Raw genomic sequence first — 11,887 nt, 5'->3', positions numbered from 1 at the left:
GATTTCTCATATAGTAATAAAAAAAACCCCGAATGCGGTAAATTATTCCAAAAACGAAATACGCGCGGTATACAGGAAACATGGTGGGTTTGGATACAGGGTGAGTAAAAACAGTGCAATTAAATAGTAAGTCATATTTTGTTGTTGTTGTTGTTGTTTCGGGGGAAAGTGAATTTATTGAAGGTAAACATCTAAAAAGTTTCACAAAAGCTGGCATTTTTGCCACAAAAGTTATTTTGACAGATGGGCAAGTGGGGGACAAAGTAAACAAAATAAACATTTTCATCTTTTCTTGTCTTATCATCTGCACAGATTGCACATGTCATCTGTAGTTACAGCTGCAAACATGGCTATGTCGACAATTAAAACCAGCAGGTTTCACAATCAAGACAAAGATGCTGTAATAAGTGCCACACCTGCAACAAAACCGCCAACGTCAGAAGCTGCGCCACATCAAGCGACAGCTCCCTCAACGTTTTCAGACATTCTCCTTGACAGCTTCACTTCCCTGGGACATTCTATCCCTATCTCTGAGCTTCCCTGAAATATTGGGAAATCAGTTACATCATATAATAATAATATAATACCGTATGATAATTGTATTCTTCTACAACGCATTACAAACAAGTCTCAATGCGCTTTACAAAACATATAAAAGCATAAATATAATGGCAACAATATTTAAATATACAGAATTAGAATACAAAGGAATAATTTAAAATTGACAAAAATATGATCATGTTCAGTCCAGCTTTCCAGAATGTGACATTTGCCCATTGGTTGTCAAATGTTGACAGACTGGCCTATTTTACCATGCCTCCATTACCGTTTTCTTAATATTTGGTCATTTTGAGCACATTTGAAATTATTAGCTCACATGCCAAAACGGGTAGTAAGAAAAGTAAATTCACCGTCACAGTGTGACATCGATCGTTGCCGTCAATCTGTGTTCGGAACCACGATCAAACTGATCAAAACACAAAGTCAATTAGACGGCGAATACTTTACCAAATAATATAATTGTTCGTTGACTCAGCTTCAAAGTGTGACGGGTGTGATATGGAGATAAACAAAACGTTCTTCATAAATAAAACAGAAGTGAAGTCGAAGCTACAATGGAGCTGCATTTGCAAGTCACATGCGCACATGTTTTACACTGTTAAAATGCCGGGTACTGGTCACATGCGCACATATGGTACGCTGTTAAAACGCGAGGTAATAGTCACATGTGGTACACTGTTAAAACGCGGGATAATATTTTACCCAATGATGATTCAACTGTGAACAATTTAACCGCTGGATAAAATACATTCCACAAATGGGTTTACCAAATAATTGTTCAGGATTGTGCACGTATTGTGTAAATATTACCCAACGTTTTCACAGTGTAATTTTCCCATTATATGTTCTTTAAACCATGAGGAGACTATATGTGACCCAATCAACCTTACACACATTTCAGCCCAACAATTTAATATGACTGTGAAGGCGGTGGCTTCAATAATGGTACACAATTTCTTATGGTTTTTATTGTCTTACCACATTTTCAATCTCTTAATGATCAATTTCATTAATGACCGACATTAATCTATCGGGAAATTAGTTGTATCTGATGGCTTATTGCTAGTAGTCCATCGTTAACAAGAATTTGTATCGAATATTTTCATAAGGCGTTTATTGTAATACCATTCGCCAGGTCAAAAGTGTCGCTGAGCAGTTAACCTACATCTCTGACACTCATTCAAAAAAATTCCCATTGTTTCTTTTAAGGTGAGTGCAACTTAACGTGACATTTCTCAGACAGTTCTCCCATAAAATCATTACTTTCTTGAAATAAAATCACAATTGACCAAATAACAGTTACAATGAAAGGATATTGGGAAGGATAATTATTGAATCAGTATAGTAGTCTGACACAAATTTAACCATTTGTTGTGGTGTCCCAAGGCACCACATCCAATTTGGTCCTATAGAACTGTCGGTACTCGGTTAGGTACCGATCAGCATCGCTCCCTGAAGATGTAATACATTGTATCAAGCATAATAATGAACATTTGCATAGTGTTATTGTTTTTCATTTAAATAAAAAAACGAATGCACTGTACAAATGTTCAGGGTACGATAGAAAGTGCCATCGGTACCTCTTCGGGCACCGATAGCGCTAAAGGACCAAAAAGATGTTGTGCTCAAGTTCATAGCCATTTAGGCTTATAAAAATGCAAACATATTACATCAAAAAAGCAACATATTTCTATCTTAACTGTGCTGTAGACATACTGTTAAACACGCTTTCTATCATCTTTATTCGGGACTAGGCTGACAGTGCACGAAAAGAAATTCCTTTGAAGGAATTCTACGTTTGGGGTTTCCTTCGAATCCATTCCAACCTTTTCTGGTTTTTTTATTCATTCATTAACATAATAACAAAATTTGAACCTCTAAACTCAATATAGATATTGTTATATCGATCATGTTTGCATGTTTTAAAAGCGCTCGATAGTAAGCACATTATGCTAAATATCGAGTTTTTAGGGTAAATTGATTTATACTCATTCCATAAACAAAATACAGAAACCGACTTAAACTTAAGCTTAAATTGAATAAGATCATATTGTTCGCGTTATAAAAACAAATATTTTCTGGTTGAGCTAGCATTTTCCTGACACACTGTGGTCTACAATACACGAAAAAAGCATTAATGGAAATAGAACATTTGTTTTAGATTGATTCGTATTGCGATAGTGAAAGCATCCTAGTGGTATTCGTAGGTAACACATTTGGTTATGATGTCACATTAACTATCATATTTCCTGGATTTCCTTTTCAAGATTAGTAATGGCGCTTTTGGTTCGTATAAACCCACTATGCCTTCAGTCAATGAGCAAAAGGAAAAAATGTGGAGGCATTTCTAATTTGGAATTCTAAAAGGGCCCGTGTACACTTTTGGTAGGTTTCGACCATATATCTGGGCCATTTCAGGTTTGGTATTTGGCACGTGCAGGGGGGGGGGCATAGATGTTTTGGCAGGTCGAGAGGGTAGAATGCCAGTAGACAACTCACAATAATGCATTACGATAGCATCAACAACATATTTTTGCGTCACATACCAAAGTCGACCTAATGTATATAAAATAATATAATTTCCATGCATGCCAAACATACATATATCCATCAATGGTATTGAAGAGCTACTGACAGACCTTGACCCGAACAAAGCAACTGGACCTGACGGCGTGCCCGCACGCATTCTAAAGATGGGGGCAAAGGAGATTGCGCCAGCCCTGGCGACCATCTTTAGAAAATCACTCGAGACTGGCAATTTGCCTGAAGATTGGAAGAATGCGAATGTAACTCCAATCTTCAAAAAAGGAGATCGCACACAGCCTTGCAACTATAGACCGGTTTCCCTTACTTCTATATGTTGCAAGGTGATGGAACATGTCATTCATTCGAATGTCATGAAACATCTTGACAAGTATGGCATATTGACCGACCATCAACATGGCTTTCGCCGAAATCGATCGTGTGAATCTCAATTAATACTGACAACAAATGACTTCGCCAAATCCTCGACAAGGGGCGACAGACAGACGTCATCATAATGGACTTCAGCAAGGCCTTTGATGTAGTACCACATCAGAGGCTCATGCTGAAACTTGCCCATTATGGTGTGGATGGACCGACGCTAACTTGGATTTCTAACTTCCTAATGCAAAGAAAGCAAAAGGTTGTTATAGGAGGTGATGCATCGGACTGGGTACATGTCAAATCAGGCGTTCCGCAGGGCACTGTACTCGGTCCTTTGCTTTTCTTATTATATATCAACGACCTCCCCGACCAAATCACCTCCACTGTCCGACTTTTTGCTGATGATTGTGTTCTTTACAGAACAATCAGCAATGACGCAGACGCCGACAAACTCCAAAAGGACCTTGACAGACTCTGTAGCTGGGAACATACATGGTGCATGAATTTCAACATAGCCAAATGTTTTGTCTTAAAGGTTACAAACGCCAAAGAACCAAAACAACATACATATTCACTAAATGGTTCCGTTCTTAGTCAAACAAATTCACACACATATCTTGGTGTAGACATCTCAAACAACATGAAATGGAAAAATCACATCAGTCAAGTAGCTGCAAAAGCTAACAGATCACTGGGTTTTATAAAAAGAAATCTACGGGGATGCACTGAAGATATCAAGAACATGGCTTATAAATCATTGGTGCGACCTTCCATGGAGTACTGCGCTGCAGTCTGGGACCCTTACACCGCGGACCAAATATACCAACTTGAAGCTGTTCAGCGCAGGGCTGCCCGCTTTGTTAAAAACATCTATGACAGGCGTAGCAGTGTCACCGACATGATGACGGATCTGGAGTGGCCACTTCTATCTACCAGACGCAAAATATCACGTCTCAGCCAGTTCCAGAAAGCCTACGAAGGTCACCTAGCCATCCCGGTTCAAACCCTGCTGCACCCGGTAACACGCTCCACCAGAAATAATCACAGCAAAGCATTCATACCACCTCAACCATCAAAGGACACCTACAAATTTTCATTTTTACCAAGGGCTGTCTCCGAGTGGAATTCTCTACCAGAATCAACAATAGCAATTACAGACCCAACAGCCTTCAAAGCACAACTGCAAGAAATCTTCAACTAAGAGAAAACAAAAAGCACACACACCATAAACCGGTTTATTTTCCCCACTTGGGGTGTTTAACCGTATCGAACTTGAACTTGAACTTGAACTTGGGTGCATAGCGACGATTGTGGAGTTGTTACAGGAAGCTATCAAGTCTGAAAAACACCGTTATTCGTTTAATATCAAGAAAGACGGAGAAGAGGATAAGCAATTTCTCATGTCTGTCAAGGGACTATGTGAAGGATTAAACAACCTATCAAGCAACGATATCAACAAGAGTGCAATCATCAAGCACGGAGGTATCCCAGTCTTGGCATCGGTAATAAGACTCAAATTTAAAAAGGAGAAAGAAGCAAAGCAGGAAGCGGTGGAAGCACTGTGGAAGTTAGCCTTTATTGAAAGTAACGTGGAAATTATCCTGACACATCTGACTTTTGCAGATACGGCAGCATTAGAAGGTAGGCAAAACTTTGAAAATAGGAGTAACACGATCTATTTTTGCAATCAGTGGTGATACAGTTGAATTCATGGACCAAAGACGATTTGCGTATATGGCTAAAATAAAGGCCATTCGGCGACACGAAAGACAACGTAACGTTAGGTCACTTTCGGTTTTTCCGGTATAATGATAATGAATTAAAATGACGCTGCTAATCATAAGAAGTATTTTCTTTTTACCTTCTCTTATATTTATACGCATTTCAAACAATATTCTTGCAGTATTTCATAAGTATTGCCTTTTGTCTTCCGAAGGACTAAAAAAGCTACAATCGTCCGACGATTCAAGACTACGTGAAGCAAGCAAAGGTCTCTTACATCAGATCGGACTGATCGACATACACGATGAACTTCCAGAACAGAAAGCTGATTCCTCAGCCGATCAACCACAAGATCCTCCACCGTCTTATGAAGATGCTATGAGAGGTCTGCATGTGATGATAAGCTACAACTGGGAACATCAAGACAGAGCTATCAAGATCAGAGACAGATTGAAACAAAAGGGGCACAATGTCTGGATGGACGTCGACAAAATGCGTAAGTTTCGTATCGAGCATCTGTTCTTACTTGTCTATGTATGATTATTAGTTATTTTGTCCTGGAAAGAAAATAACGTGTCTATTTGCGTGATGGTGTAGAAGTTACTTGTTGGTAGATCACTAGCGTAATCAATTATTTGGGTGGGAGCTGTATTTCACCACCGTACCCCTTTTAAGATAATCGTTCCTATTTTGTAATACACTCCGTGAAAGTGACGCCATTGGAGTGCAGGGTAATACGCAGGGGAAGCCGACGCTGTCGCCACCTTTTTGTATTGCGCTAGTATATGAGTTGCAACGGTCTGGTTATGCCCATTGTCCAATTCTCATCACTTTTGCAAGAATCTTATTTTAAATTTCCACTAGTGCACAATTATTTGGTCGTGCGCCCAATATTGGTGCAATAATTAACTCCCGGGAATTAACTGTAGCAAATTAACGTCGGCCAAATGTTGGCCCATTGGTATTCCTGAAAATACAGGAATACACGAATGGGCATATGTTGGTCAAAACCATTGACAGGTGGTTTATTGTGAATTTCTTTACAGGAGGTAACATTTTGATGGCAATGGCTGACGGTGTAGAAAAGGCAGACGCCATGTTGATGTGTTACTCAAGAAAATACAAGGGCAGTGCGTTCTGTCAGGCAGGTATGGTGTTATAACAATCTTATAATATATCAATCTTAGGGCCGGCTTCAAAACTCAACCGCCGGTTGCCCGCATGTTCCGCCTGGTTCTGTCCGGTTGGAGACGGTTTCTATTGTTCTAAACAATGGAACGCTGTTCAACCGCCATCAACCGGCGGTCGAGTTTGAAGCCGCCTCTTACAGTGATTCTGTTTCTTATATATGGACATCAGAGTATAGTCATCAAGGAACCAGACAACAGTGTTTAGATCCTTTGCATGGCTCCTAGAGTCTTAGAGAGGAGGATAATTACCTATTAAGCCACATAATTATATGATCCATATTTGAAGATCGGAAAGAAGTCTAACAACCGGAAAGCAGTCTCCCGGGAAAATGGATCAACTGATCAATTCTGAAGAAGTCCATCAATGTGATTGACAAAATATAAATTTCGGGTGAATTTTAGAAATTTAAAAATAATATTTGATACCTAATACAGACTTGACATTTAATATGGAATACTTTTTCGCAAATTTCCAAGACTGGTCTGGTAGAGGTATGCATAAACGGCACGGGCTAAATATTAATTGGGGTGTGTCGGGAGATGGTGTGAAATAATTGTTTGACAGAAAATGTGCTTTCCATTAGTTTACATTATGGCGCTCAGAATGTAGTGAATTAGCCTAAAATGGCGGATTTAAGGTGACTGAATTTGATTTTTGTTGGGGTAAAATTTCTGAATTTGAGCAACATTATTCTGATATTATCAAATTTATTGTGGTCTGAGGCGATTTTACTGAACCTAAATACCAATAAGTGTTCATCAGAACTGAAATGCACCTGTGATTTACCAGTTTTGAAAGTGGTAGGAACTTTGAAAAATATGGCTCTTAAAAGTGGTACGCACTCAGAAAGTTTGAATGATCCCCTGGGGCCACATGTTATAAACTTACTGCAAACAAAGAAACAGTGTGAGTTCATTTGACAACCAGGAATCCGCACAGTTATTTTTGTACCGTATTTTTATAACATTTGACCCAAGGAGGCCATTCAAACTTTCCGAGTACGTACAGCTTTTAAGAGCCCTATTTTTAAGCTCCTCCCCTGTTCAAAAACTTGATACATTGTAAGTGTATTTCAGCTGTGATTAATGCCAGTTGCTGACAAAGTTTAAGAAATATCGCCTCAAACCCCTATAAATTTGATAATAACAGAACCATGTTGCATAAAGTCCGAAATTGTGTCCCCCGCAAAACTCAAATTCAGATTCCTTAAATCCGCCATTTTTGGCAAATTCGCTACATTATGAGCACCAAAATGTAAACATATGGAAAGCACATTTTCTATCAAACAATTACTTTACACCGTCTCCCGACACACCCTAATTAATATTTAGCCCGCGCGGTCTATGCAGACTCCGTCCAGACCAGTCTTGGAATTTTGCGAAAAATATTCCATATTAAATGTCAAGTCTGTAAATGTTCAACAACATCAAACACTTAATAATAGGTTAAATGAGCTACACTCTTCGAAAAAGGTACCGGTACTTGGAACGCTTGGCACACTCTGCCGAAATTCCGAGCAGAATTTCTTATGATCATGGAACTGACGTATATTGTGTTTGGAAACAAATCAATGAATGTTGGAGCACAATGAGAAACCGTTGAAGACATCGGCGTTTCTCAACATTGCACGGGGCACAGTGTCATCGCCCCGATATCTTCATGGCAGAAAATGCCATGGTAGGTTGAATCCACAGCCACGCATGGCCATTGTTTTCCGACCTGTTTAATAGTTTTTTAAACGCATAATGGGCTGAAGGACATCCGACTAAGGCTAATGACATTAGCCTGTGACTGACCTCTGTACGGTCAGCGAGCATACATACGCCATGGTCATATGCTTTTAGACTGCCTCTACGATAGTCCCCTACACAGCCAGTTTGTGTCAGTCGGTCTGACACTCGTCGATCCTCTATGTTCGTGATAGCCACATACAGTCTGGCCCGAGACTACCTCCACGCGGGACTACGCTGCGCTATTTAAAATCTGAATTTTGGTCACTTTTTCAGCTCAAGACGCACGCTAGTTTCTCAAGACGCTAGCTAACGACGATAATATCCGTTGAACATATATGTTCAAGTGCAAGGAACCAGATCTGGTTTCTTTATACGAAATCATTTACGGGAGATATTCATCATTTTCTACCCCGGTATCCAAAGATTTATCGTCTGAATATCAATCGTGCATAGCACATTTACGTGTATCTACCCCGTGTATTCATTTCGGTGTCTGTATGTAATTATTAACCGGGCGATGTCGGTGTGCGGGGGAGAGGTGTGACAGTTTTACGTTTTTACACGTAAGCGTTCCAAGACTTATTTCGAGGATTGTAATTAATTAAAGCCTGTCTCAAATAAATATTGAGCTAAAGTGAAGCATGTTTTATTATTTCAGAGGCTAACTACGCATTCAAGCTCCACAAGCCAATAATACCAGTGCAGGTAGAAGAAGCCTACGATGCTGACGGATGGTTAGGACTACTCACAGGGATGTATATATACGTCAAGGCATACTCGGATGAGGTGATGGAAGAAAACTGGCCGCACTTGCTACGGGAATTAGAAAATGTTAGAAAGGTTTAGAAAAGAATACGCTACGGCCTGCGAGCCAATCTTGACCCGCGTCGTTCGTATCAATCCGGTCCGTTGATCAATGTGATACAACATAAATTGTGTGTAATATTTCTCCTCAAAGAATATGTAATATTTCATATCTTTTATTTAGTCAAATTGAGGGCAATTAACCAATTTAGTCATACAATGCCTGTTTCGCCTACGAGCTTAATAACTGTTCTTTTTTTATAAAGGGTTGGTCGTTATATAGTTACCAATGGACGACAACCATTAGAGCTCCTACTCCTAATCAGTTTTCCCCTTCCATGGACAAAATGCGCCTCTCCGGATATCATTATTTTCCATTTATTGCCATGAAATTCAAGACATTATTGATATCAATTAATTTGGTAATAATTACGGGGTTTCAACGGCCCATTATCTTCTCATTTAAGGTTAGCAACTATTTTAAACTGTTGCGATTTGGTAGTTCACGAACTTTGTGAACGTATTATTCAAACGTCTCTATTAAGTCCGGTCAAACGTTGTAACAACTTATGAATAATACGTTCAGAACGTTTGATCAATGTCTGAAAATCAACGTCGAAACTAACGTTATCACAACACGAATACGAGTTCACAAATTTACGTATTTACAATGTATGTATATAGATGACAACCTAAGTACAACGTAGATTACTTTTATACGACGTTGTAACATACAACGTAAAATTGTTGACTGATGGGCATTAGACCTCTGGTTGAATATTCGGATGTGGTCTGGGTTATTCCAGTTGCAATCCATACACCACTATGAAAGACATGACCTTAATCCCCCACACTTTCAGGTAACCCCATTTGAAATTCATACTCCCTGGTGGGAGATTGAGGTCATGTTTTCCATAGGGGGTAGCCTATATGAACTTCAACTGTAATAGGCCCATTCAAGTAGTCCTACAAGATTGAGAACACCCAAAAAAGAGCACTACAGCCTGTCTCAAAAAAATTGTGCAAGTACAAAGCGCCCTCTTTGGCAATTAGAGAATACCGTTGTGACATGATGCTTATTACATCAAAGTCAAGGACGCAGACTTAGCTCTCAAATGCCGTTTGTTCAATTTGCTTGTTTAAATCTCGAGATATGCTTAATTAACAACGAAAGGGTAAAGTCACAATTGTGCCACTTTTACTAGGGAAGAAGGCTGTACATGTAAATCAATGATAGCTGATGTTGATGCGTCTATAAATGCACCCCACCCCTTCGGGGCTCGTGCATTAGACGCATCAACATCAACGCGCGTGCATTATTTTGTCTAATTTCTCTACTAACAAGTAATACGCGTTCATTAACCTATAAGTGTGCAATATTTGTTTGTCTTTTAACATGTCTTAAATGACAAAGAGAACAGTATCTACCATGATAAAATCATTGACATGCACATGCATTTAATTTTACAGTAGAATGTGAAATATTTATTTATCTTTTAATCTGTTTTAAGTGGAAAAAGAGAATCATTATACCTGTATCATGATAGAACAGTAAAACAGTAAAAACAATTTTGTATTGCTGTGTAATTGATGCATTCTTTTGATTTCACGAAGGAACTCTTGATAAACTTGAGGCTATCATTGATTTACATCCAGGATCTGTGTTAAACATGTACAGCCCTCTTCCCTAGAAAAATGGTAAAAGTGGCACAGTTGTGATTTTACCCTAACGTTGTTAACTAAACATATCTCGAGATTAAGATAAGCAAATTGAACAACGGTATTTGAGAGCTAAGACTACGCCCTTGACGTTGATGTAAGCATCATGTCATAACGGTATTTTCTAATTGCCAAAGAGGGCGCTTTTCACTTGCACAATTTTTTTTGAGACAGGCTGTAGAATTATCCTTTGCATCTATTATGATATAAAATTGGATCGATGAAAAATTGGAAAATGTTAAAACTCATAGCGAGACCAATAAATATTTGACGTAAATCATCAAATTTAATCATTATCATGTTTTGGATCCAATATTTTCACACACTTGGATTCATCGTAATATACCGGTAATGTATATGAAAATGGTCTTCTTTTAAGTCCTTAAAAAAACCCGTATATCGTCAATACGAAACGTCAAAATGTTCAAATGTTAAATACCAAAAACATCAATAATTTGCCATAAAATTTGTATTATATGGCGAATTTCAAAAAATGAAAATTATATGATATCAGAAGGACATTCCTCGTATTCCCATCCCACGAGTTCAATTCATTAGGGGCTGTGCAATAATTATGAGCCCTGGGGAGGGTAAAATGGGGGGGGGGGCAAGAAATTTTTGGCGAGCCGAAAGGGGGGGGGCAATTTTTGGCAAGCCGAGAGGGAGGGGCAAGCGATTTTTGGCACGCATTCACGGGGCGCCTTTTTAATAAAACGCTCTAAAAAGGCTTAGGAAAACGGTACGGAAACGCTTAAATATGCAAATTTGCCTGCTGCTCGCTGCGCTCGCAACATAAATCTAGACCATTTAAGGTTGGAATTTGGGATCCTAAAAAATTTGGCATGTTCAAGGGGGGGGGGGGCAAAGAATTTTTGGCGGGCCGAGAGGGGGGCAAGCGATTTTTGGCGAGCCATTCCGGGGGGCTCATAATTATTGCACAGCCCCTTAGTCGAATTTGAATTCCTTCGCAAAACCGGGCGCAAAACACATGAATAAGTGAACACTTCCTACCCGGTGAGTAACAATCAAAGAAAGAGTTTTTGAATTATGCGGCCGAGAATCAAAAGCTATCAAATGAGCTGAGTGAGGCCCTGGACATCCAGAAAAGATGAGCATACTCATTTCAGTGATTTCCCTATTTTGCGCACCTAATCATTAAAAATATGGTGGGTGATATCCACTACATCAGATAATTCCAAATGGAGGAGGCAAACGGATTTCAGCTGAAATCGACGGTAATAAATAATTCA

General features: G+C 39.2%; 1 protein-coding gene across 1 annotated transcript; it reads left to right on the top strand.

Annotated features, from left to right (window-relative positions):
* The first annotated feature begins 4,766 nt into the window (after nucleotides 1–4,766).
* LOC140138701 (uncharacterized) lies at nucleotides 4,767–9,154 on the top strand. The gene is made up of 4 exons (XM_072160451.1): nucleotides 4,767–5,109; nucleotides 5,405–5,686; nucleotides 6,237–6,338; nucleotides 8,773–9,154. Exons 1-4 carry the CDS (start codon nucleotides 4,869–4,871, stop codon nucleotides 8,958–8,960), a joined length of 813 nt encoding a protein of 270 aa, XP_072016552.1. The 5' UTR covers nucleotides 4,767–4,868; the 3' UTR covers nucleotides 8,961–9,154.
* The last annotated feature ends 2,733 nt before the right edge of the window (nucleotides 9,155–11,887 follow it).

Source organism: Amphiura filiformis, chromosome 18 (genome assembly GCF_039555335.1).
Source record: "Amphiura filiformis chromosome 18, Afil_fr2py, whole genome shotgun sequence".
Taxonomy (NCBI): domain Eukaryota; kingdom Metazoa; phylum Echinodermata; class Ophiuroidea; order Amphilepidida; family Amphiuridae; genus Amphiura; species Amphiura filiformis.
Note: the sequence above shows the minus strand (reverse complement) of the source record. Positions and strands in the feature narration are given on the sequence as shown.